A 22,537-nucleotide genomic window follows, 5' to 3' on the forward strand; every position below is an offset into this window, starting at 1 on the left:
TTTCACTGAACCCTTCAGGAAGGGTAGGACAAGCAGCATCAGCAACCTCATGAACTCTGTGAGTCACAGACGCCTGACTTGTGATTTCAGGTCTCCATCTGCACTTTATCATTTCTAATCTAGTGCGTACTTGGTGCTGTTTGTTGAATACTTATTCCCCCAGAATGGACTGAATTTAAAAAACTATTACATGCTGTATTTATATTTTTTTCAGGATATTTTCAAAGGCTTTAGAGAATGATCAGAATGGCAAACGAATAGATCCACAGTTATTTACTATTACTTTTGAAAAATCAAATTAGATCTTGGCTAAAACATTCTTCCATTATATTAAAAAAAGGAATGTTTTTTTTTTGTTGTTGTTGTTTTTTAAATAAACAGCTTTACTGTATTTTTAAAAAAAACAATTTAATGTTGTTTTACAGATTTTCCTATTTTGTTAAATGCCAAAAAATAACTAGCAAACTCAGAAAAATGTATTCTTTTCCATGCATATCACAAAAAACAGGACAAAACTGTAAACACATCAAAAATCTGTATTTTTACACAGTAATTTGTTTGTTTGGCTGCGAAATTACATCATTTTAATTTTAGAAAATATCAATATTTGACAGATATTTGCTGTATATTTGAAAGAAAAATTACAGAGTCCCTGTATTGTTATGTTTACTAATGATAGTTTGTTTTTGACAGATATTTGCCGTTACTTTTAGAATTTTCAACAGCTTTTGAATGTTATAGTATTCCACCATTTTTAATGTAGTATTTGTGGCACCCTTGTCGTCAGATTTTCATCACTTTTTTTTCACTAGACTTTCTTTTTACATTGTGATTATACCGCTGGACTTAAGAGGTCGACGGCTTCTTTGCAGTTGCCCCATTTTGGTGCTGGTGTTGCTGTAATATTGTTGTATTTTTACCATTTTGCTGATGAAAGGAAGATGTCCACTGTTATATCTGAAGCGGTATACTGTGCTCTGTATCACAAACTCTAACCAGTCTTTAAGAAAGTGTTTTTTGACCTAATTCGAGGCTTGGCAGAATTAAGAAACGAAAGCATTGCATGTCTCGGCTAGTACCTAAATATATCCCTCTGTGCAGACATAACAAACATGCCCAAGTAGATATTTGTACTTTAAAGGTTGCCTCTCTCAACTTGTAATGAGAAATACCTGAGGGAGGCCCTGGAAACTGGCTTTGGTGCAGGCTTTTTGACACAGTGTGTGCAAGCATGCGTGTCGGCGAGCGTGATGGATGAGGTGGTCACAGATAGCTGAGTGTTTAAGCCTCCCTCACCTCTGGAAACACATATGCTTCCACTGGCATTGAATCAAATCCCGCCAGAGCCTTCTCAATCTCTGTCTTCCCCCGGACTTCCCCTCCGTCTGAATACAGAGGATGAAAAAAGAAGTAAAGGTGAGTGTGCAGCCCACTCTGCCTTAACAGACCGCAAGAGGAGGTGAGATTAATGGGGGCCAACACTAGATTGCAGAGAGATCAGCACAGTCGTGGGGAGGCAGAGAGGCGTAAGAGAGGGAGGCCTGGCCCCGGATCTTCTGCAAATCTACTGGCTCTTCTGTTTCATCAGATAGCATACTGATGTGTAAAGTTCACAGAGTCTATATGCTTTCATCTGCTGCATCTGGTGGTGTCACAACAACTCTGTATTGTTCATCAGGTTTAAATGTGGCCACAATCAACACATAAAAAGCCTGTATTTAAGGTTTTCTTTGGTTAAAAAGCAGAAAAATTACTTTTCTTTTTATCTCATGACAAGAAACTTAAGGCAGCAACAGTAAGCATAGCAACAGTTGCTAAGGAGAGACAAGGCAGATCCCTAAAGAGCTTATTTGCTCATTTGGTAAGTCAGCCATAGCAAAAGAAATCCCCCCCAACAGGACTTTTAGTTTCCAAAATGGCAACATTAAAATATTAAAATTCTATACTGGACCAAGATGAAATCCAAACTGCGGCCAGATTATTTTAAAATCAGCAACTAAACGTCACTTTCACGGGACTGATGCACGTAACTCTGATCTCCATGGAAACGCGTCTTTTACGCAAAAAAACGCAAAGAGGGGACGTTTACAGCAGCCAACTTTATGACAACCTGCACGTTTTTCACATCAATTCGTCTAAAGGGTGAGTTTAAGGCCGTTACACTCATAGATAAATATAATAAAGCCTTTAATATACATATCTATGGGTACACTGGTGTTTAATAGCGCAGCATGGTAATATAATGAAAGTGTTTCCTCCAGCTGACAGGAAGCGACGTAACTCAAATCACTCCACACAGTAAAAACAATCCTTTAAAAAAAAAACGGTGAAAATCTGCTAACCAGTGAACCTAAACAATACGTTAAAAAACGTTTGAATAATGATGTGAAAATAATGACAAATATCGGTGAAATTTTTTTTTTTTTTTTGCCAATTTAAATACAGTCAAACAGTATAATTGTATGGTCACCTGGTAAAAGAACAAGTTACGATTTTTGTTTAAATACAGATTTTTGAAGTGGGCATTACAGTTTGGGCAGTCTTTTGTTTGTTTGTTTTACATTTGACATTTAGTATTCGATTTCTGTTATTTTACTAGATATTAGCTTTTAATTTTAAAAAAAGAAAACATGGAAAATCTGTAAAATAACTGCAAAAAAATCGATTTGCCATTTTTCAAACTTTAATTTACGTTTTTATATAACAATAAAAAAAATCATAATGGTAAATATTTGTTGTGTTTTTTATTGCTGATTCACATAGAGGGGACAACAAGTGCATTTTACCGTCAAATGTTGTAAAAGAAAAAAAATCCATTTTGGCCTGTTTGTTTGTTTTAACAGTCAACATGTAAATTAACGTTTTTCTGTGATTTTACTAGCTAGCATTTTTAATTTACCAGACAGGGGGAAAATGTTAAATAATTGAAAAAAAAAATGCATTTTGAATGTCAAGATCCAAAGATTAATTTAACTTTAAATTAATGTATAATTTCCTTCTATTTTACTCATGTTTGCAATTTCAAGATTCATTTTAATTTATTTTTTTGAAACAACTCAAATGTAAAATAGGTATTTGGACAATCAAATATAAAAATGGAAATGTTTTCATTTAATCTAGTCATTCTGTCACTGCCCTTTCTTTCTTGTCAGTTTCTAATGTTTCCCAGTAATGCAAGTGTAAATATAAACTGGTTAGTTGTTATTTTTTTTTGGTGAAAGAGCAAGCCGATGTTTTCTCACATGCAAACTTGTGGATATCTGACATCACCTTGGGATGCAACTCTTAAACCACAAATTATTTCACTGTGTGGTTAAAAAAAGTGCTGCTGAACTATACATCAGCTATAACAACTATACAACAATGTCGCTGAGGTACTCTACCAAAGAGATCAGTAAAGTTTTATCTAATCTAATCTGAACTGCCACAAACTTCCAATCATAGGGAGGTCATGTGACACAGTCAATTTGTGTCAGATGTACTCAGAATGTTTAAGTTGTTATCTGTGGTACTGGACCGAAGAACAGACATTTTGAGCAAATTATTTCCAAAAAAATGCAAAAGACGTAAGTGAGTTGGGATTTACAGCAGCATGCTAGCAGCCCACCACCCGATCAATGCACCCGACAGTGGATGCAGGTGTTACACTTTGCTACAGTCTCACTTTCTCCAGGATTATTTCACACCTGATTGTATCTGCAAATGTCCTTCCACACTCGCTGGCTGCCATCTGCTATGCTGTAATTACGTCCCAGACACCGTAAGCACCTTTGTTTTGCAGGAAAAAGTGGGAGCAACAGGGCACGGAGGAAACGATTTGGACGGGCGGCTGCTGGAAGTTGCACATGACATAGAAATTCACGCAGTTATCCACTGTGTCATTGCTTGTTTTGTCAGAATTGGTGGGACAGCGAGAAGACAGTACAGACGAGAAACAACAGATTCCTCGCAGGTGGAGTTTTGCAGCACTCTTTAAGCTAATGTCAGCTGCAAAGAAGGCCTCAAAGGTGACAATGCTCTCACAACAGCAGCGTAAAAACATAATAAGGAATTACTGCTGTGGAACACACCCACAGCATTTTACCACAGTTTCACAATAGCAACATCCAGCATCCCTTTTGAGTAATACTGCTTTTCCAAGACGGTCTGACACTCTAAAACCTCTTTGCTTGCCACCTGCAGTCGTCCCCCCCCGCAGCTCTGGGGAAAGTGCTTCATCTGAGGCATGGAGCCCACGGAACAAAGGCTCAGTGTCCAGCCTTCAAGCAATCTCCAGCAAAACCCAGAGCATGAGTGCAGAGCTGGCAATGACTTCAAAGACTCCCCACACAAGAAAGCCCCTCCTGGCATCCATATGTAAGTTGTCTAGGATGCATTTTGTGCTACAGGTTAAAGCAGGATGCGACCGGCTGGTTTTGTCACTACCTGATGTTTTTTTTTCTCCAACCCATTTACTGCTATTATTTTTCAATGTTTCATAACATCATCTGTTATTTGATATGTTCACTCAACAACGTGAAGCGACACAGAGATTGACTCCTGCTGCCAGACTCCTACAGTCTCAGAAAGACTACATCAAAGGGCCTGCATGCAGACCCAAACAAAGGCGATCACAAGATTTTATTGATTGCTTTTCATGAATGCACTCAGGTATCTGCAACCACATTTTAGGTTATCCTGCAAGATTTCTTTCCTGAGAAAAAGTTCTGGCTTTAAAATTGCATATTGATTGGTGGTTATTTCACTAGAAACTCCTACAGTATGTAATTATAAAACTATGTCTTGATAGCAATATGATAGTAATTTGTGCAGGCAATCACTAGTCTTGGAAAACTTACTACGCAGTTTAAACTTGGTCATGTCCTGCTGTGTGCAGGTTATCAGAGGAGTTAGCACATGCAGATGAGGGCCGCCAATGTCGGATCAGTTTTAAGGGTGGTGGTTCACCATCCAACCTGCTGCTGTCGCCCTGTCTGTGTTCAGGAAGTCTGCAGTTTGTTCACTCTGACTGTCTGAACACTTGGATCCAGACCAAACTCCAGTCAGGTCTTTGGACACCCAAAGGTGAAAAGTTGAATCTTGCATATTATTGTACATCAGTAAGGCAGGTTGTCAGAAACTGTCAGCAAAAGAATAACTATTTTGTTTCTAGAATCACGTCTCCATGCTGTCGAAACATGTGAACTTTGTAGGGGGAGGGTAACGTTGGATCCAGAAACATTCGACTGGGACGATTTTTACAAAAGTTGTTACAACAGATAAACTCAGACAGAATCACTAAATCGTCGTTTAAAAAAAAAAAAAAAAAACAGTAATTGAAGTATTGGTTCTGTTTTCAGATGGACTATATCCTGCCACAGTTTCATCCCAGGACACACCCAGATTCATGACATATGCCCACGGATATGTTTTCAAAGTGTTCCAGTTTGTGGCTTACACCTATATCATTATACAACTGTTTATCCAGTTACTTGGCATGTGCTGTAAAGCCAGCAGGGGCTTTTGTTGAATGATTACCAGATCTAATAAAAACAAAAGCATGATTGATAGAGTAAGAATGTAGATTTTTGTATTTATCTGTCCCAATTTGGAAACAAGAAAAATAAATAAATTCTGGTTCCAAACGAGTATCTAAATGTTAAATATATGAATAAGAATATAAACAGAATTTTGAATGCTAAAATCTTTATTTAGTATATTTAATATCAAACTGAGAATCACTTTTAAACAAATCCTGCAACAGTTATGTCAAGAGAAAGTAGGATGGGACGAGCCACTCTCAGATCAACTGAGAGTGATCACTTAAAAAAAAAACACCTTTAGGTAGGGGGTAGCGGATTAGTTAATGAGACTAAAGTTACAGTTGAGGGAAACTGGTACCAACAATGTGCACCAGCGTCACATGAGCGAAGTCACTGATGCACCTCCTTGAGATTCCAGTGATGTGGGTCAGTTCTCCGACTACCTGCAATGCATTTAAAGAAAAAGCCTTTAAAAACAGCCTGTGTGGTTTGCGTTGCACAGACTCCGTCTGTGAGAGATTAAATATGCTCTCACTCTGATCAATGTGCTGACTTAATGTGGCAATTAGGCATCTTAAACAATGAGAACCAATACTATTGTTGATTGTTGTAATTAAACCTGAAGTGCAAAACTTTTGTGTCCCCCTGCTGGCAGTGAGAGTAACTACACAAACACGACCAACGCATGCCTATGAAATGGGCCTGCTGGTGAACTTTCAAGCCAATAATTCATTATTTAGGTAGATTAAATGTAATAATTACATATCCTATTGCAAAACATTTTACAAATACCAACCTGTCCAAGAACACTAAGGTGACTTCCTTCCCTTCTTTTCTCTCCAACAAAAGTCACACCAGTGTTAATCCAAGTTTGTTGTTCCCTTTAATTGCTTTCTTTTCGTACTGTAATACTTCCTCAGAATATCAGGTTGTTGATATTCTGAGATGGTTTAAAATCTGAACCAAACTTTTTTGAACACTTCTGAGGTTTATTCCATCACATTCTAAGTTGCTGTAGCCAACTCCATTGTCATCTCTACATTTGCTTCCTTCCACAGCTCTGGCAAATCAATTATTGCTGGTTGATTTAAAATGCATCATTACCCGCTACACCAACATGAGAATGTCACCAGATTTAAAAATCCAGTGTACTGAACTTGACTGGTCAATGCTTGGATGTAACTGCCGTTCATTTGTTTGTAAAAGTCTTGCACTCCAGCTTTAGTAAAGACTTAAGGCTTATGAAAACTACGAGGGTTTCACCTGCTTCCATTTTCTGAAATGGAGAATGAATGTCGCCACAGCGATGACACCGACCCCGAGAAGCATGCAGTCTTCTGTCACTGTCACAAACTTCTCTCTGGTTTTCAGAGATGATGAATGCCATATTAAAGCAGATATAATCAATGCTTCCAGATGAATAAAGTGACTGTGTGTGTAGTGAAAACAGTATCTTGTAGCTTTTTTGACATCTTCCAGCTCATTGTTTTGGTTTCATCGTCTGTAACTTTTTGTTCACACTGACTGCTCACAGAGAGTTTAAACCAGGAACTACGTGCTCAGCGCTAAACAGCACACAAACAAAGTTAGTGATAAGCAAGTGGAGTATTTAGCTGCTATTGAGGCAAGAGTTATCCTTTAGAAGTTGGCAAAAACCCAAACAGAGCTCAAACTTAAGTGAAGAAACAGAACTTTTAAGCTGCAGCAGGCAGAAATTTGGAAAAGGCAAAGTAAAATGCCAGAATTGAAAATATCCTGTAGCTTGCCCCTGTCTGTTCTTTGTGAACTCTCATCTGATCAGTAGAAACCTCTATAACTGGTTAAAATCTATCTCTACTGGCTAGAGTTTCATAAACCCAAAAATGAAGCCAGGAGGAGGTGCAAAGACTAGTGTGCTCTCAGACCAACAGGATTACAATATACTGAAGGGGTAGTATGGAATTTTTGTCCAGTGAGTCCAAAAAAATACTGTGTCCCCACTTTAACAGGAATATAGCCTTCAAATGAATGCTAATAATGCGTCATGTCTGCTGGATGACTGAACTGCTTGCTAACAAGTTCACCATAGCTTAAAGATTGACAAAATATCACTGGTATGTTCACAGCTTTTTTTTCCCAAGTTGCCAAAAAGTCATTTACTGTAGGTTTAATAACCTACAGCGGCAATAGCATTAGCCTGTCATGATTTAATAGCTCTTTGATAAAACACGAGAAACACAACAGCACACTGCCAAAACAAGATAGACAGATGTCAGATGGTGGTAGTCTACTCATCTGCCAATCAAGCAGCTTGTCCACTCTACCATAACAACAAGCACCTGTCCCAAACCATAAGAAAATATGTCTTAAAGAGAAAAGTAATACCTCAGTTCCCTGGATGGCGTGACACACCGAGTGGTAGTCATTAACAAGGCGTCAAAGATGGCCGTCCTCTGCAGACTGATGAACTGGAGAACATGTTGGCACAGGTGATAAAGGCGATCCACAGGGATGGACGGCTCATTGTGTCCTTCAAGAGTTTAGTCACCACAGTAAAATGCAGCTCGTAAATGAATTATCTTCAAAGACCCCTTTTCACTCATATTGCAAGCTTGAAATAAGAATTTATCTTACCAAGCACCTCCAGAAGCATCTCCACAAAAGTTAGCGGGTTCGGGACGTTTAGTTTAAATTCAAGGCCTTTCAAGACCATCAGCTCTGACTCCAGGACAGCCTGTTTGGAAACACTGTGGCCGACCGAGTGCAGAAAGCGCACCGCAGCATTGTTGTCAATCATCTGGAAAATATTTGAAAATGATGACATTATTCGTTTTGTTTTTTTTCCAGAGCATTTTGAAAGTTAATAATAGCAGAGCTTACACGACTGTACAAAGACAGTTTGCTTGCAAGCTGCACGCAGGAGAAGACGATGAGGGGGAATTTGTCTTTGAGCTTGTCAAAAATAGCGTCCTCGTAACTTCGTGGCTGTTCAGCAGTCGCACCTGGAGGTGTGGGTGTGGTGAGCAAATCTGTAAGGTGCTCGATCATGAACCTGGGGGAGTTAATAATCCACATAAGGGCATGTCCAAACCAATAATGCATAAGGTGAGACGGGGAAAGCTATATGCACTGCTCCTTCTTACCTTTGAAGTAATTCAATAGCGTGGTATCCAGCCAGTGGGTCAAGTCTCAGTTCTCGAGTTATCAGGAGGATGTACTCTGAGTAACACAAGACAGGAACTCAGGATGTGAGCAGAAAACAAAACATTAAAATCCTTTTTCGAACAGCGCCGTGAACTCTGCATGTTGAGTCAACAGGCTACAGTCAGAACAAACAAAACACATTTGCAGACGGTAATGTTGAAGAAAATATCAGTGAATGTGTTTGAGCAGGTGACACACAAAGAGAGTTCATGCAGTTCCGTAATACCGAATCAATAAAATGAAATGTGAGCCCACATCTCCAAGTCACACTGGTTGTTCACATGAATCATATTCCCAGATGGTCCAACAAAGACAAAAAAGGAAAATAGCTGAATCATTTTAAACTGTACCTAAATGTTTCTTTATATTTACACTTTAATTTGTCGCAAATTATGTTGTTATTGCAGCATTGAACAACATCACTTCACATTGCATAGTTTCCTTATATTGTGCAGACCTGTGCAACTGGACCATCAGTCCATTCTGTCAGAACACAGGTTAACCCGGGAGTACCAGAAACGTATTCCCATGAACGTATTAAAATAAACTATATTTTAGCTGATATAGGAACTACATGGGAGCATATGGACGTTCATTAGAAGTCATTAACACTGCTTCCCATCAGCTCCTCCTCTCTGACAGGCTTTGTCTGCTGAGGCGCTGGCAGCTGGTGGACTCTGCTAAGATTTATATTGAGATTGAACCTCCATAATGACAGGGCTCCCAACTCCAGGTGGCTGAAACACTTCTGAGTGATGACAGGGTATGCTGAGGCTTAGTGGGCCATATAGAGGTAGTCCTGTACAGCTCAGTCACTCACCGCTGGCACAAGACACGCCTTGCCTTGAAAATGTGACATAGCTGATCAAAACCATGCGGATATTACTGTGCTGTTTGCTGTAGTCTGATCTGACTACTGAAGTCAAGATATTTTTCTGTCACTTCAAGTGTTTTATTATGGAAACAGTTTCACAGTCTCACAGGAGGAGATTTGCAGCAGACACCACTGTGAAGACTGGTGCTTCTCATACTGAATGTGGCCTCTTTGATCAATAAAGTAACGAACAAAACATTTTATTGTTTTATTGTAAGTTGGTGTGGTTAGATAAGCTATCATAAGGTTATAGACAGATTTTTTTTGTCAGCAACAAAGGCAGCAGATTATTGGTTGTCATTATTTATTTAGGGTGGAGCTGCAGGACTTTATGGGTGAACTTTTTCCCCTCACCAGCTGCATTTCTACTCCTTAAAGGGTTGGTCACCCAAATTAATATTAAATAAAATTAGTGCAGCTTTGCATGTGTTTAGAGTTCTATCAGTCATCATAAAAAAGCCTGATTCCACAGCATAAGCTTTTTCAGGTAGCCTGCATTTACTGTCAAATTAATGTGGAACATGGACTAAGCATAGAAAGGAAGTAGAATGATCCAACTTTGCCTGGAGCACAGCAGCTCGCTTTTTATTTTTTTATTTTACTCTAAAAAAAATGAAAATGATGCAATTAGCAGGTTAAAATCTGAATGGTGCTGAAGTGGACTAAACACCATAGTATCAATGACCCTGAAGTTAACTTCTGATTCAGCAATCAAGGGAAACGTTGAGCATTTTACTGATGTAAAACTGTGTTAGACATTTTAGGTAAATTGGTAAAACCTTCATTCTATTTGTTACAATGCAAAAAAAATGAAGGTGTATGTGCTTTACTTGCATAATTAGACCAGGTTCAGATCTGAAACCAGTGTACTGAAATGGGTCAAATCAGGACTCGACTGTCGCAGAGACGTTAAAGGGTTTAAACACGGTTTCTGATTTGTAATACCTTTATTTGATTTGCAAAAAATCCTAGAAATGAAAATGTCACCACTGCACAAAACCACATTAGACTAGTTCCAGATATAAAACCACTATATATATAAACAGGTCAAATCTGGACTAGATTATCTCAGAGAGGCTTAGATAGTCTTCAAAACACAGTTTTCTGATTTGTGAAACCTTTACTCTGTTTGTAAAAATGCAAAAGGGAAATTGAGCAGCTTTTTCCACATCTGGACCACAAAAAAAACAGATCCAGACCTAAAAACCACTATATATAGACTGGGCAAATCTGGACTGGATTTTCTCAGAAAGGCCAAAGTGTCTTTAAAGGTGTTTCTAATTTATGGCACCTTTGTTCTATTTGTGAAAATGCAAAAAAATATATATATATATAGTTCACATATTTTTTTCCCCACATAATACCTGACAAATCAAAAACTAACTTCAGCATCTTCATGTGTAAAAATGCCTCATTCAGCCATTGTAAAAATTACCACTTTGTAATGAAGAAGCATTGAACTACTAATTGTCACACCTGTGTGTAATATAAGCAAATTAAAAAATCTCTTACCTGGTGCATGGTGTAAAAAATTAATTTGGCTAAAAGCAGTGGGTTTGCTTCTACAAACAAGATTATAAATCTGCTCTAAAACTCTGACATTTGCTTTATAGGCATTAAAATATTTACTTCGATGAATAAGTGTTCAAACACACTCATGTGAAAAGGCAGATAGCACTAATTGTTCATCAAATTCTCATTTGTGCATTATTATTTTTTTTAGGTGCATTACATTTGCTAAGTCAATCTTGTTTTAAAACGCCATTATTTCAAAATCTTATGTTTTTTTTGTTTTTTTTTCTTTAAACTTAATCATGCATAACTTTTCACCTGTTTCTTTCTTTTTATGGCAGGAAAGTACATTAATTATTGCACCATTTACATCAGTAAGGGTTGACTAAACGGTTAAAAAAAAAAACTCCTTGTAATGCAATACAACTCAAGTGCAATATAGTTTTGAAAGTGAGTGTAAAGTTTGATTATTAACTAAAGCAAGGGAAGGGTTTAATTGCACGACAGTTGTTCTAGACCACATTAGGTGCAGCAAGACTTACCGAATAAACTGGCATTCAAAATTTTACAGAAAAATGTCCAAACTTAGCGCCGTAAAAAAGGAAATTAGCGCATAAAACACTGTAATAGCATAGCATATAACAGCTAATAGCAGGTATTAGCCACAACGGTTATTAGTTAGCTAAAATGAAAAACCCATCTGCTAACCTTTACTTACCGATGAGCCTTTTACGCTTGAAGCTGCCGCTATATTTTGATAAACTGTTGAGGTTGTCTTTGTTTCTTTTGTTGAAATTAATTAGAAAATCAGTGAGCAGCTGAGAAGAGGCTTGTCGAAATTTCAAACTCACAACGTCACTTTGCTCTAAAGAACGAATCAGTGTCTTCGCCATTTTAGCTACACTCGCTAACGTTAGCCTTCTAACTGGGGGGCACGGAATGAGCTATATTTATACCAAACTTGAAGTATAATAATGAGTAAAAACTTGTCACAATGAAGTAGAAATACAAAAAATAAACCGTATATTGTCCAAAAGATGGCGCTGTTCGCGTGGTTTTTCGCCTCCAGGAACGTTGGTCTTCCACTAGGAACCAAATGACGCTACTGGGGACTCATTTGGACGTAACGCATTTTTGTTCCGTTCGCAAACAGCGCTAGCTGGAGCTCAGCGCAGATCTGCTAACAGGCTAACGAGGAAACTCACAGCGCCGCAGACCCGCCGGATAATTTGAAGCTCGGCACTGCGGACAACAGTTGTAAAACAGCCCCACACCGCCTCACTGACGGCAGACATGGCTGACAAGGCGCCTCAGAAGTCTGATGCTCCCTTCGCCAGCAGGCTAGACCCGACCAAGGAGGGTCTCTCTAAGGAGCAGCTGCACTTCATCAGACAGGTAGAGCTGGAGCAATGGAAGAAGAAAACGGCCAAGCTGCGGACACGGAACGTAGTGACGGGACTCGCCATCGGAGCGCTCGTTCTGGGCATCTGTATCCTTGCCAAGCACGCTAGCGTCAACACAAGGTGAACTATGTAACGTTAGCTTAGCATGCTAAAGTTACTCTGCGGTCCATGACTTTGAATTACTTAAACGAGATATCACAGCGCAGTAGCTACCCCAAAGCTAGTATTGTATGTAAGCTTTAACTGGCAGCCAATTTTTAAAACTGCCTTTTAAATTGCGCTAACTTTCATTGAATACAAACATGGCAGCGAGCTAAAGCAGTTGTAAGGAATTTGGAGTATTTTAGCGTACTTCAACATGTTTTAGCTACTGATTTTAAACCTAAAAGTTAATGGTTACTCACTAAAGTCTTTAAGCGCACCTGAGGTAAAGCTGCTTTCAGCAAGTGCGTAGACAACAGCAGTGATGCCTTCCAGGTGTTTGGGACCAACCTGTTTCCTGAACGCATCACTGGCAGCTGCTCGTGGCAGATGTTGCAAAACCAAACACATTAATTATTATTTTTTTTAAAAACAAAAACAAAAAAACAGTTCTTTCTGACTTTCTTTTTTTTTTCTCCCAAGCAAGACATTAAACATGGAGAATTGTTTTTTTTGTTTTGTTTTTGTAAAAAAATATTTTACTTTTTAAACTTTAGAATATAAAGAAGAATAAAACTGGAAAGTCTGTAATGTGACTGCTACAGAAGTGAAAATTTGTGGGTCAGAGTATGTAGAAATAATAACAATAATAATAATTTAAAAATATATGTATATATTATTTTGCAAAAACCCTGAACATTTCTGCTGGACATCACTATTTACTCATAAATATGTTAATCTTAGCCAACAGATATCACAGTTAAACCTCCTCAGTTCACTACTTTCATTTGAGTATTATAAAAATAATAGATTTTATTTATAGGCGCCTTTCAAAAAACTCAAGGACACCTTACAAGCAGCAATAAGCAAAGTTAAAAACATAATAATATAAAACTTATAAGGAGGAAATTTAACAGAAATTGTGCAACAATTTAAACCAGAGGTTTTGCAGTGAGATGAATGAAAGTCATAGTGAGTTGGCTTCTTTGAACAGGTGGGTTTTGAGACGTGATTTGAAAATGGCCAGAAAGTCGATGTTTCGGATGTCAGGTGGACGGGAGTTCCAAAGCGGTTGAAGGCTCTAGACCCCATGGCGGTCATGTGGGCAGGAGGGATGGTGAGGCTTAGGGAGGAAGATGATCTGAGGGTCCGGCTGGGTGTGTTTATGTGGAAGAGTTCAGTAAGGTATGGAGGGCCTTGAAGGTTAGGAGGATGGTTTATGCAGTGTGCACAACAATTTCCCCTTTAGTTTTTAATTTGTTCCCAGACAATAATTATAATATTAATAATTGAATGTTTGTTTGCTACACTGACACACAGGGTCCTGATGAATAGAACATAACCACAGATTAATGGGTCCTCTGCAGTAGACAGGTAGTTTCCCAGGGCAAAAAATATCTATATAACAAATATAATATAAAGACTGATCATTTAGAAGCACAGTTTCATTTTTGTTACAATGCATTTGTTTTATAGTTCATTAGTTGACCTAGTAAAGTGACATTGCTTTTTCAACCTCTGCTGTTCTTACAAGCATCCATGACACAGCTACCTGGCTGACAAGCTGCTTGGATCACTCCATTATCATGTACTGTACAGTATGTTGTGTTTTTCTTCATCCTTTCAAATGTTTGCCTTGACCAGTTGCTCCTACATTAGACGGCTACACATTTTACTCAGTGTCCCAGGAGCGGATCATGGATGAGCTCGATGAGGAGGCCAAGCGTGCGAGACTGCAGGGACCAAAGACTGGTGCCAACTGAGATGAATGCGTTGCCTGCCTTTTGTTGGATTGTGTCTGTGCTGCAGTTATCCAAGATGGGACTTATGATGCCACTGATTCATATTCCACAACTGGCTGCCGTTTGTTTTGTTTTTTTTTTTTTGTTTTTTTTTAAATGGTGGGACTAAACTGGACTTTGTTTTGTCCTGATTGTGGAAGGTAAATGTGTGCTTCTTCTGCTGACTTAAATCTAGATGTGTCTTGATCTCAATTAGGCTTTCCGTCAGCGGAAAGGATTAGTCCACTGACCTCAACATGACCTTATGTGCTACACAAAAGGCGCAGACTGTAGCATAATTACCACCTCTTAGCTGAAGTTTCCAGCCCTGATCATGTATTGTCCGTGCAGCGTGGGAGGAGTACACACCAGATCAGTCGGCTAATGACTTTAAATCTACAGTGGCCTTCAACAATGGACAACGCCAGAGACCCTACGGAAATGAATCAACATAATGAAAACTGTTATTTATGATGGTAAAGTCGTGATTTATAAAATAAAATAGCTGATGTATTATAACAGTTGTCTCTGTATAACCACTTATGTAAGGAAAAGAACACTGAGCCAAGCAGTAAACATGACAAAAGAACCGTGCTATTTACAATTGCATTTATTTTTGTCAAAATTTAATATATAGAGTCTGATCTAGCCACCAAATCTCGAGAGTAAAAATATAAAATAAGACATTGTAAGGGAAAGGCACAGATTCAGCATGGCAGGACAGCAGCTTCAGAAAGCAATACAATTATATATTTACATTCAAATTTTTTGAAATGAAACTTTTCTTTGAATATATTATGAATATTACAGAAGTTTGACTGCCAGGAAATTCAGTGTGTGTTGTGAATATTTTATAAGGCAACAGCTACAGATTCACAGCTTGGGCTGATTTCTCTACACCCCACAATATAGTCGTCATTTCAAACTGTGGGAGAATAGATCATCATTACTGTGATCCAATGTGAAATATCGTGATCAGAAAATAAAGTGGAGAATATTCTCTTCCTCCCATATGGAAAAATAACGGGAAACCTACGAGCTCTTCCTCGAGCGAAACAGTTTCAAACACAAATGTGTTAAATGATTGAGAGCTAAAATCGCATTTACTAAAGTGCACAAGGTGCTTGATCTATGGAACAAGCCACAAAATATGATTTTTGCTTGAGAACAAATTAAGGTAGCTGAAATATTTAGTTTACTCATAACTTGTAAACATCATCTATAAATGCATTCTATTATATACACATGTACAGTCGACAGGAAAGCCAGTAGTCTAGGTGGATTTTTGAAATCAATATTAAGAAATCCTCTTTTTTTCCCCCTATTTTAAACCAGCATTACGATTTGAAAAAATACTGTTTTCTATGCTTCTGCAAAATGTAACCAATTTTTTTCCCCACTTAATTGATTCTGTTGAAGCATCCTACATGCCAACACATCTAACTGCTAGACATCAATTTTCTCTCTGTAGCTTTAACATCTTCATACACAGGCAGCCACAACATTAAAACAGGCAACGTGAATGACACTAATTATCTCATTGCAAAGCAATGTTCTTCTGGAAAACCTTGGGTCCTGGCCTTCCCTAGCAGAACAATGTGTCCAAACACACCACACAACTCATTGGAGCTTCTGCTGAAGGCAACTGGATGCTTCTATGGATCTCTGTTAAACTGGAACAGCCTTCTCTAAACAAATAAGGAGGTCTGTGACACGGTACTTATAATGCAGACTTGAGCTCCGTCCCCACAGAAAGTTTCACCATCTGACAGTTTCACAATTCCCCCCTCAAGCCACATGAGTCTTTGGTCATTGTTAGACCTTTAGCCATTGGTTTTGGTGAAAATATATATATTTGGGACAACCGGTCATCCAGTTAAATCTGAGGAAACCTCTTGGATGAGAGGTCCATTTGTCTTCTACTGAAGCTCTTCAGATTATCATGACCTGGATGATTGAGAATCCACACAGATATTCCAAAAGGAACAAAACCAAAAGCCTAAATTGTTGCCTCAGCCTCCAAAACTCTTACGAATTTGATGGAACATTTGTGTGATAGAACAGAACAAACCCGATCCATGGAGGCCCCACAGCAAGATCTACAGGACCCAAAGCTTCTGCTGCACTACATCCGATGGCAGACACCACAAGACCCCATCAGCGTTCCCGTGTTCAGCCCTACAAAGTATTACACAGGTGGTTTTAATGTTGTGGCTGCTGGAGTTAATAGAAATGATACCTCACTGTACTGCTATACGATGGGGAAAAAGTCATTTTCATCTAGGAGTCTAGAGAATGTAGGTCATCCTGTCAGGTGTCCAAATCACCAAAGAAACCAAACATAGATTACAACAGAATGTTTTAACAATACATGTGTGAAAGAATCAAACTGTACAATGCATCTAGACTGTTCTTGCCAGCCTCTCGAAAGGCAATAATCACAGCTCTACTGAATGAGAATATATGAATTCACTGTGCAGTCAGCAGCTGCTGAGACATCATCAACAAACTACAGCAAATAAGGTGAAGAACAACTGTCAGTAAAAGTGTCAGAGCCTCACTGTGGTTCACATTACTGTGCTCAGATTGATAAACAGCAGTGAGTCAGACAAGCAGGAAAACATTGTCGTTCTGGGTCAAAAAATCGAGGCAAATGTGCTGCAACTCCCGCAGCACTTTGTACCATCGCTTGACTGCGTTAAAGCAAAAAAAGTTTGCTCGGAGGAAATATTTAGAGACTCTGACGTGACATTTCGCAGAGTACTGTGGCAGCCTGGACTGCAGCTGGTTACGACCGAACCGTTTATTTACAAGAAAACAAAAAAAAAGAACTTTTAACATGAACCAGACCGGTTGTGTGCTTCAGCTGCAACAAATTCACCAGATCTGATGAAGGGCTGAAAACCAGATGTTACAGTTCCTGTGTGAATCCAGCCGTATTGATGACAGTTTCTGTACATTTGAGGTAAAGTGACCACTGGCGGAGGGAAAGCAGATCGGTGTGCCAGTGAAAAAAGGGTTAAAGTGATCCTCCTACGGGACAGGCTTGACCACTGCAGTCACACTTTAGATGAGGTAGTCCAGACATACAGCATGCTTGGCTGAGAGTTTCTTACTGGAAAAGAAACACAATAAAGATCAATGCATGCTTGTTGTGTTTGAAATTAATAATAGAGTTTGTTAATGCATTATTCACTCACCATTCTACTTATGTCAGTGGCAAAGTGAACGCCTTTGCTGGGTTTATCCTGGGAGCCGCTGCTGCTGCCTCCAAGAGAGTTCCTCCTAATGATACCTTAGAAAACACAGTGCAAGGCTTATGAATAAATAACCCATTTAGGCGTAAAGCTATCACATATTTACAGGCAGTAACTCACTAGTTAAAAACAAATGGATGTTCTTCGCTACCTTGGAGTGGCAGAATGTCCAAGCGCTGCAGGCTGTTCCTGCGAGATGAAGGGAACCCGCTTCCTTTGGACAGGCGGCGCTGTCGACTGGACAGCATAGCAGCAGGAGAGACGATGCCTGGAGGAGGAACCTTCCCCATCTTCTCATACAGCTCCTCGATCTCCCTCTTCTGGGCGGCCTGCAGAGCCTGAACCTCTGTCAGATGTCTGATGAAGGACAAAAAGCAGCAAATGTGAGCATTAGTCCCTCTCCCATCATTGATCAAAGCCCTTAAAACATATCTATACAGCCGTCCTCAAATGTATTCATACCCTTCCATTAAAACTTACAATAGTCACTCAAATAACTAGAAACTGAAAAAAGGAATAATAATAAAAAATTTGTGAAATTGTAATTTAGTGAAATAAGACATTGCTTTTGAATTGTGGTTGGAAAGAATAATTTAAAAAAACAAAACTGTCCCGGACAAATTAGAGCACTTTGCTGATGAGCAGTGGGCCAAAATCTAAATACCTGTCAACAGGTGCAGAAGTCTAATGGAGAGTTACAGAAAACATTTGACTGCAGTGATTGGCTCAAAGGGTTGTTCAACAAAATATTAGTTTACAGGTCCCATCACGCTTGTTTCCTTGTTTTTGTTTGTTTGTTTGTTATGTTTTTAAAAAATATTTCTGTTGAACCACAATTCTAAAACAATGTCATGATGTTCATTACATTTTTATTTATTAATACTTTTTTCAATTTCAACTTATTTCAGTGACAGCTGTTTTTTTTCCTTATGAATAAATTGAGGACGACTGCATGTATCAAAGTTACGTAGTTAAAAGTTTGTTGTTTCTTTTCATGAAAATGGTTCAGACGTAACTGTGCACTTCAAAAATGTGCAGATTAATGGCGTCCCTGCTTCTATCTCCACCCAGCCCGCCTCATTTACTGCAGCTCCAGCACACCAGCTCTCCTATGCTCTGCACAATGGCAAGTTGTGTTACTGGAGCAATTCAACTACACATATTTGGCTTTGAAATCGATTCAGAGGAAAAAATAAGGATGCATAAAGTTCCACCCTGCAACCTGACAGAATTGGTTCTTAATGTTTGTCACATATGAAACCCTGGAAGTCCAAATCTACAGTTTTTAAAACTCATCAGCACACTGCAGTTTCAAGGTGGAAACACTCCGACATGGCGTTGACCGCTTATTTTGCCAACAATATGTCTTCTAGCATATAAAACCACGGGGACATGTCAACAAGGTAAAAAACTTGGTTTTTACTGAAGAGGGCCCTTCAACAGGTGTCTGCTAGTCCTTGAAAATCCTTGAAAAGGTTTAGGCCTCCAAAATGTTCTGATAATGTATGATTTAATAATGATAATTCATAAATCTAATAGTTCTAGTAAATAATGACAGTTGTCCATGAGGATTTCCATTTCTTTAAGAGCATGTACGCCTGTGTGTATGTATATCTGTGAAAATTTTAAAAATAAATTAACTTGACTTGCGAATTGAATATCTTATTTTAACCTTGGACAAAACAAGTCATATTTTCTGATATTTATCAGGTAGCAGCTAATTAAAAATATCTAAATTGTTAGCCTCAGCTTTTTTTCATTGGACTTCATACCAGAGATTGTATTCTCTCTTACACATATCTATAGCTGTCCTTCTGTAACCTGTTGCCCTTGTTTTTGCGTTTTATTTTCTAAAAGGGCTTTGAGAGCAAAGGAAGCTCTGTAGTCAAATTCCTTGCATGTGTTCACATGTTTGGCCAGTAAAGTGGATTCTGAATTCAATTTTTTCCTTAAACAATAAGTAAAAATAGTCAGAATAGATTCATATATAATTTGTCTTGTCTCAATTTTAAAAATTCCATCAAATCACTAAAGCAACAGAAAATTGTTGCATAAGTGAGTGTGAGAGCCCAGATGAAGCTCTGAATGTTCCTTCCTACGTCAGTACTCATAATCAGTCCCATCTAGATGACTATTTCAAAATGTTCCATATTTTCTGAACCATTTTTTCCACTTTTCAAATTAATACCACTCTTGTACTCATTTTGGAAACCACATTTGGGCATCTTCAGCGGCGCCACTTACTTCTCTCTGAGTTCCTGGAGCTCTTCCAGCATGTCGGAGTCGTCGCTGTCGGAGTCGTCGCTGCTCAGGTAGGGAGTGTTGCGGTTGTAGGTCATCATCCACAGATGGTGAAGGGCGTTGCTGTACTGCGGACTCCCCGCCGCTCCGTCCCACAGCCGCCCCTCCATCTCAGCCGCCGTCACCGAGAGCCCGCTGTCCGCCGACGTCCCCATCAGGCTGAGGCTGTACGCTCTCCTCCGACTCCTCTTCCTCACCCTCGGCCGTTCCCCAACCACCTCCTCTTCTTCCCCTTCTTCCTCCTCATCCTCCTCTTCATCTTCCTCCTCATCTCTGACCTGCTGCTGCTGCTGCTGCTGCTGCTGTTGCTGCTCCTGGCTCACGGCCCACCCCGCCTGCCCGTCCACCTCCTGCAGGACCCCCGTCGACCCTCTGTGGAACGGCGGGTGAGGAGGGGACATGGTGAGGGAGGTGCCCAGGCTGGTCTCGGACTCCCCCTGCTCCTCGGTGCTGCTCTCTGACTGGGTGCTGCCTCCGTCAGCCGGTTGTGGTGCAGCAGGTGCAGCACCCGCCGGAGCAACAGGTGCAGGGATGTCCATGCTGGGCGTCACCTGGAACCTCCCAACAGTCACTGGTGCCGACTGAACTTCTATAACGTAAGGGAGGAAAAAGTGCTGTTAGGTAGCATATCTTTATCCAAACACATGTGTAATACACTGATTTTTTATTTATTTCTTTTTTTTAAATAAGCACATGACTCTAATTAACATCAATGCTGATCAGCTACAGCATCCACCTCTATTTACTTTTAGTAACCATGAAAAGCTCTAACATCTGGACAGCTATGATGGCCAGACACTAGTTAAACAGCTGTGATTGTTTTCTAATCTGATCAGAACCTGACTGATCATTAGAATCAGCCTCAGTCATCCATGAGTTTGAATAAAATCTGATCAGGTGTTTTTTAATCCTTTGAGCCCCCAGCAGTCCCTGTTACATTTTTCCTTACTGTGGATTTTCACTGCAATATATTTTAAAAAACTGAAAAACCTGCATTAAACATGTACAACTTTTTTCCAAGAACCCACCTGTATTGGCAATACTGAAAAAATGGTGACTCAACATTCTATAGATATTTCACGATTGACTACTATTTACATTTTTGTGTTGTTTTCACGTTTGGCTCTGGGTAAACACAGCCTGCAGTTCAGCCAGTTAAAAGCAAAATAAAAAGTCCCTGAATTTTTGTTTTGTGATTGTTTGTCGCAGCTGAGTCACTATTGGTTTCCCAATTGCACCAACACACGCAATTTTATTGTTTTTAAAGAATCTAGTTAGAGCAAACAATTTATTTTGACAAATTTTAAAATGGGAAATGTAGAATAAAGCAATTTTATTGAAATATCAATAGCAAGTCACTAATTAGTAGATCAAGGACTGGATTTTTTTATATGAAACACACAGACTAAGATGAATATCCTTATTTTAAGTTCAGATTTGTTTAGGCTTACTGACATAAACAAGTGACAGATGAGTAGTTCAAGGACCATCGGGAAGTTGTTTTTATGGTTTCTAGCTCTGATAAATGGTGCTATTTGGACTTTTTAAAAACTTTTTTTGACTTTTTTTTTCCTTTTTTTTTTTTTTTAAAGATAATGCCTTTTGGAGTATAGATAGATTAAATATGTACCACTCTGTCTTATTTTCTAAAAACAAAACTCCTAATGTGGATCGAAACCTTTCTAGAGCTTTAATTTGTGGCAGTGAAAGTAACTGATAGCTGTTTCCTGGTATTCAAAGATAAACAGCCTGAGTCACATCTGCAGAGCATTCAAAGCCTGCAGTGCCTCAGTCTGCCCACTGAGTGTCCTTCTTACAGTAATAACAGAGAGCGTCTGGTTCTGTGCCCGCTGAAACAGAGGGGCTCTGTTGAATGTGGGCTTCTGAGGGTATAAAGGAGAGTATAAATACTGACAGGTGTGGATATGGGAGGAGAGGCCCGTAATGAGCACAGCCGCCTGCCGATTGGCCATCGCCAGTGGGTCGGGCTGCAATCACACCTACGTTCGTGTTCATATTGAACGGAACATTACATCCAGGCTGCAGGTTACGCAACACTTTCTGAGGCTCCACTAATAGGTGATAATGTTGAGAGAGAGAGAAGGGCCTGAAAAAACAGTTCAGAAAGCAAATTGACTGTAACAGAGACATCGGGCTGTGTTTTGACCCAATACAACACAAAATGAAAGAGAGGAATAAAATGTAATATTTTGCTGTGGGTGCATTTGTGTGTATTCACAAGTGTGTGTGTGGGTTTGTTTGGGCTGCAAACGTAAACATTATACAGTATGTCATTTTCCAGCTCTCCAAGCTCCCGGCTAAAAACATTCATCATTTGAGGTGTTAATGGTGCAGAGGTCTGTTTTTGGGAACATGAGTACATTCGCAGAGTTTCTTACCAGATTCAGTGGAAGAGGCTTTCAGACTTGTGCTGCTTGCATTCATCTCGGGTACAGCGGGGCGCAACGGACTGCACAGGGATGATAACTAGAGAGGGACAAGGAATATTATTAGCATGAGTGTTGCAGCTGACAGGGAGCTGACCAGACACGTGTGATCCAAA

The 22,537-nt window shown here is 39.3% G+C and overlaps 3 protein-coding genes across 4 annotated transcripts in view; 1 reads left to right on the top strand and 2 right to left on the bottom strand.

The window, feature by feature from the left end:
- Window positions 1-5,817: 5,817 nt before the first annotated feature.
- cntd1 (cyclin N-terminal domain containing 1) lies at window positions 5,818-11,984 on the bottom strand. Its single transcript, XM_008287531.1, has 7 exons — window positions 11,810-11,984; window positions 8,645-8,720; window positions 8,382-8,553; window positions 8,136-8,298; window positions 7,887-8,031; window positions 6,786-6,882; window positions 5,818-5,965 (listed from the first exon to the last, which is right to left on the bottom strand). Exons 1-7 carry the CDS (start codon window positions 11,982-11,984, stop codon window positions 5,858-5,860), a joined length of 936 nt encoding a protein of 311 aa, XP_008285753.1. The 3' UTR covers window positions 5,818-5,857.
- A 285-nt stretch (window positions 11,985-12,269) lies between these two features.
- coa3a (cytochrome C oxidase assembly factor 3a) lies at window positions 12,270-14,935 on the top strand. Its single transcript, XM_008287530.1, has 2 exons — window positions 12,270-12,580; window positions 14,295-14,935. Exons 1-2 carry the CDS (start codon window positions 12,385-12,387, stop codon window positions 14,396-14,398), a joined length of 300 nt encoding a protein of 99 aa, XP_008285752.1. The 5' UTR covers window positions 12,270-12,384; the 3' UTR covers window positions 14,399-14,935.
- Window positions 14,936-15,011: 76 nt separating this feature from the next.
- wnk4a (WNK lysine deficient protein kinase 4a) overlaps window positions 15,012-22,537 on the bottom strand; it is a 51,781-nt gene continuing 44,255 nt past the window's right edge. For both annotated transcript variants that reach the window (XM_008287529.1, XM_008287528.1), the window contains 5 exons: window positions 22,374-22,461; window positions 19,918-20,563; window positions 17,825-18,030; window positions 17,617-17,711; window positions 15,012-17,531 (listed from right to left, as the gene is read on the bottom strand). In XM_008287529.1, the coding sequence (XP_008285751.1) occupies window positions 17,529-17,531; window positions 17,617-17,711; window positions 17,825-18,030; window positions 19,918-20,563; window positions 22,374-22,461 (1,038 nt within the window). In that variant the 3' untranslated portion in view covers window positions 15,012-17,528. The remainder of the gene's footprint in view (window positions 17,532-17,616; window positions 17,712-17,824; window positions 18,031-19,917; window positions 20,564-22,373; window positions 22,462-22,537) is intronic.

Source organism: Stegastes partitus, unplaced genomic scaffold (genome assembly GCF_000690725.1).
Source record: "Stegastes partitus isolate 25-593 unplaced genomic scaffold, Stegastes_partitus-1.0.2 Scaffold505, whole genome shotgun sequence".
NCBI classification, from domain to species: domain Eukaryota; kingdom Metazoa; phylum Chordata; class Actinopteri; family Pomacentridae; genus Stegastes; species Stegastes partitus.

Bases quoted from the DNA above. Each gene is read 5' to 3' on its own strand.
- cntd1 (XM_008287531.1), bottom strand. From the start codon at position 11,984: ATGGCGAAGACACTGATTCGTTCTTTAGAGCAAAGTGACGTTGTGAGT. The intron at 8,721-11,809 runs GTAAGTAAAGGT...TGTGTTACTCAG, and splicing joins CAAGCGTAAAAGGCTCATCG to AGTACATCCTCCTGATAACT. The intron at 6,883-7,886 runs GTATTACTTTTC...TCTGAAAACCAG, and splicing joins ACGCCATCCAGGGAACTGAG to AGAGAAGTTTGTGACAGTGA.
- coa3a (XM_008287530.1), top strand. From the start codon at position 12,385: ATGGCTGACAAGGCGCCTCAGAAGTCTGATGCTCCCTTCGCCAGCAGG. The intron at 12,581-14,294 runs GTATCCTTGCCA...CTCCTACATTAG, and splicing joins AGCGCTCGTTCTGGGCATCT to ACGGCTACACATTTTACTCA.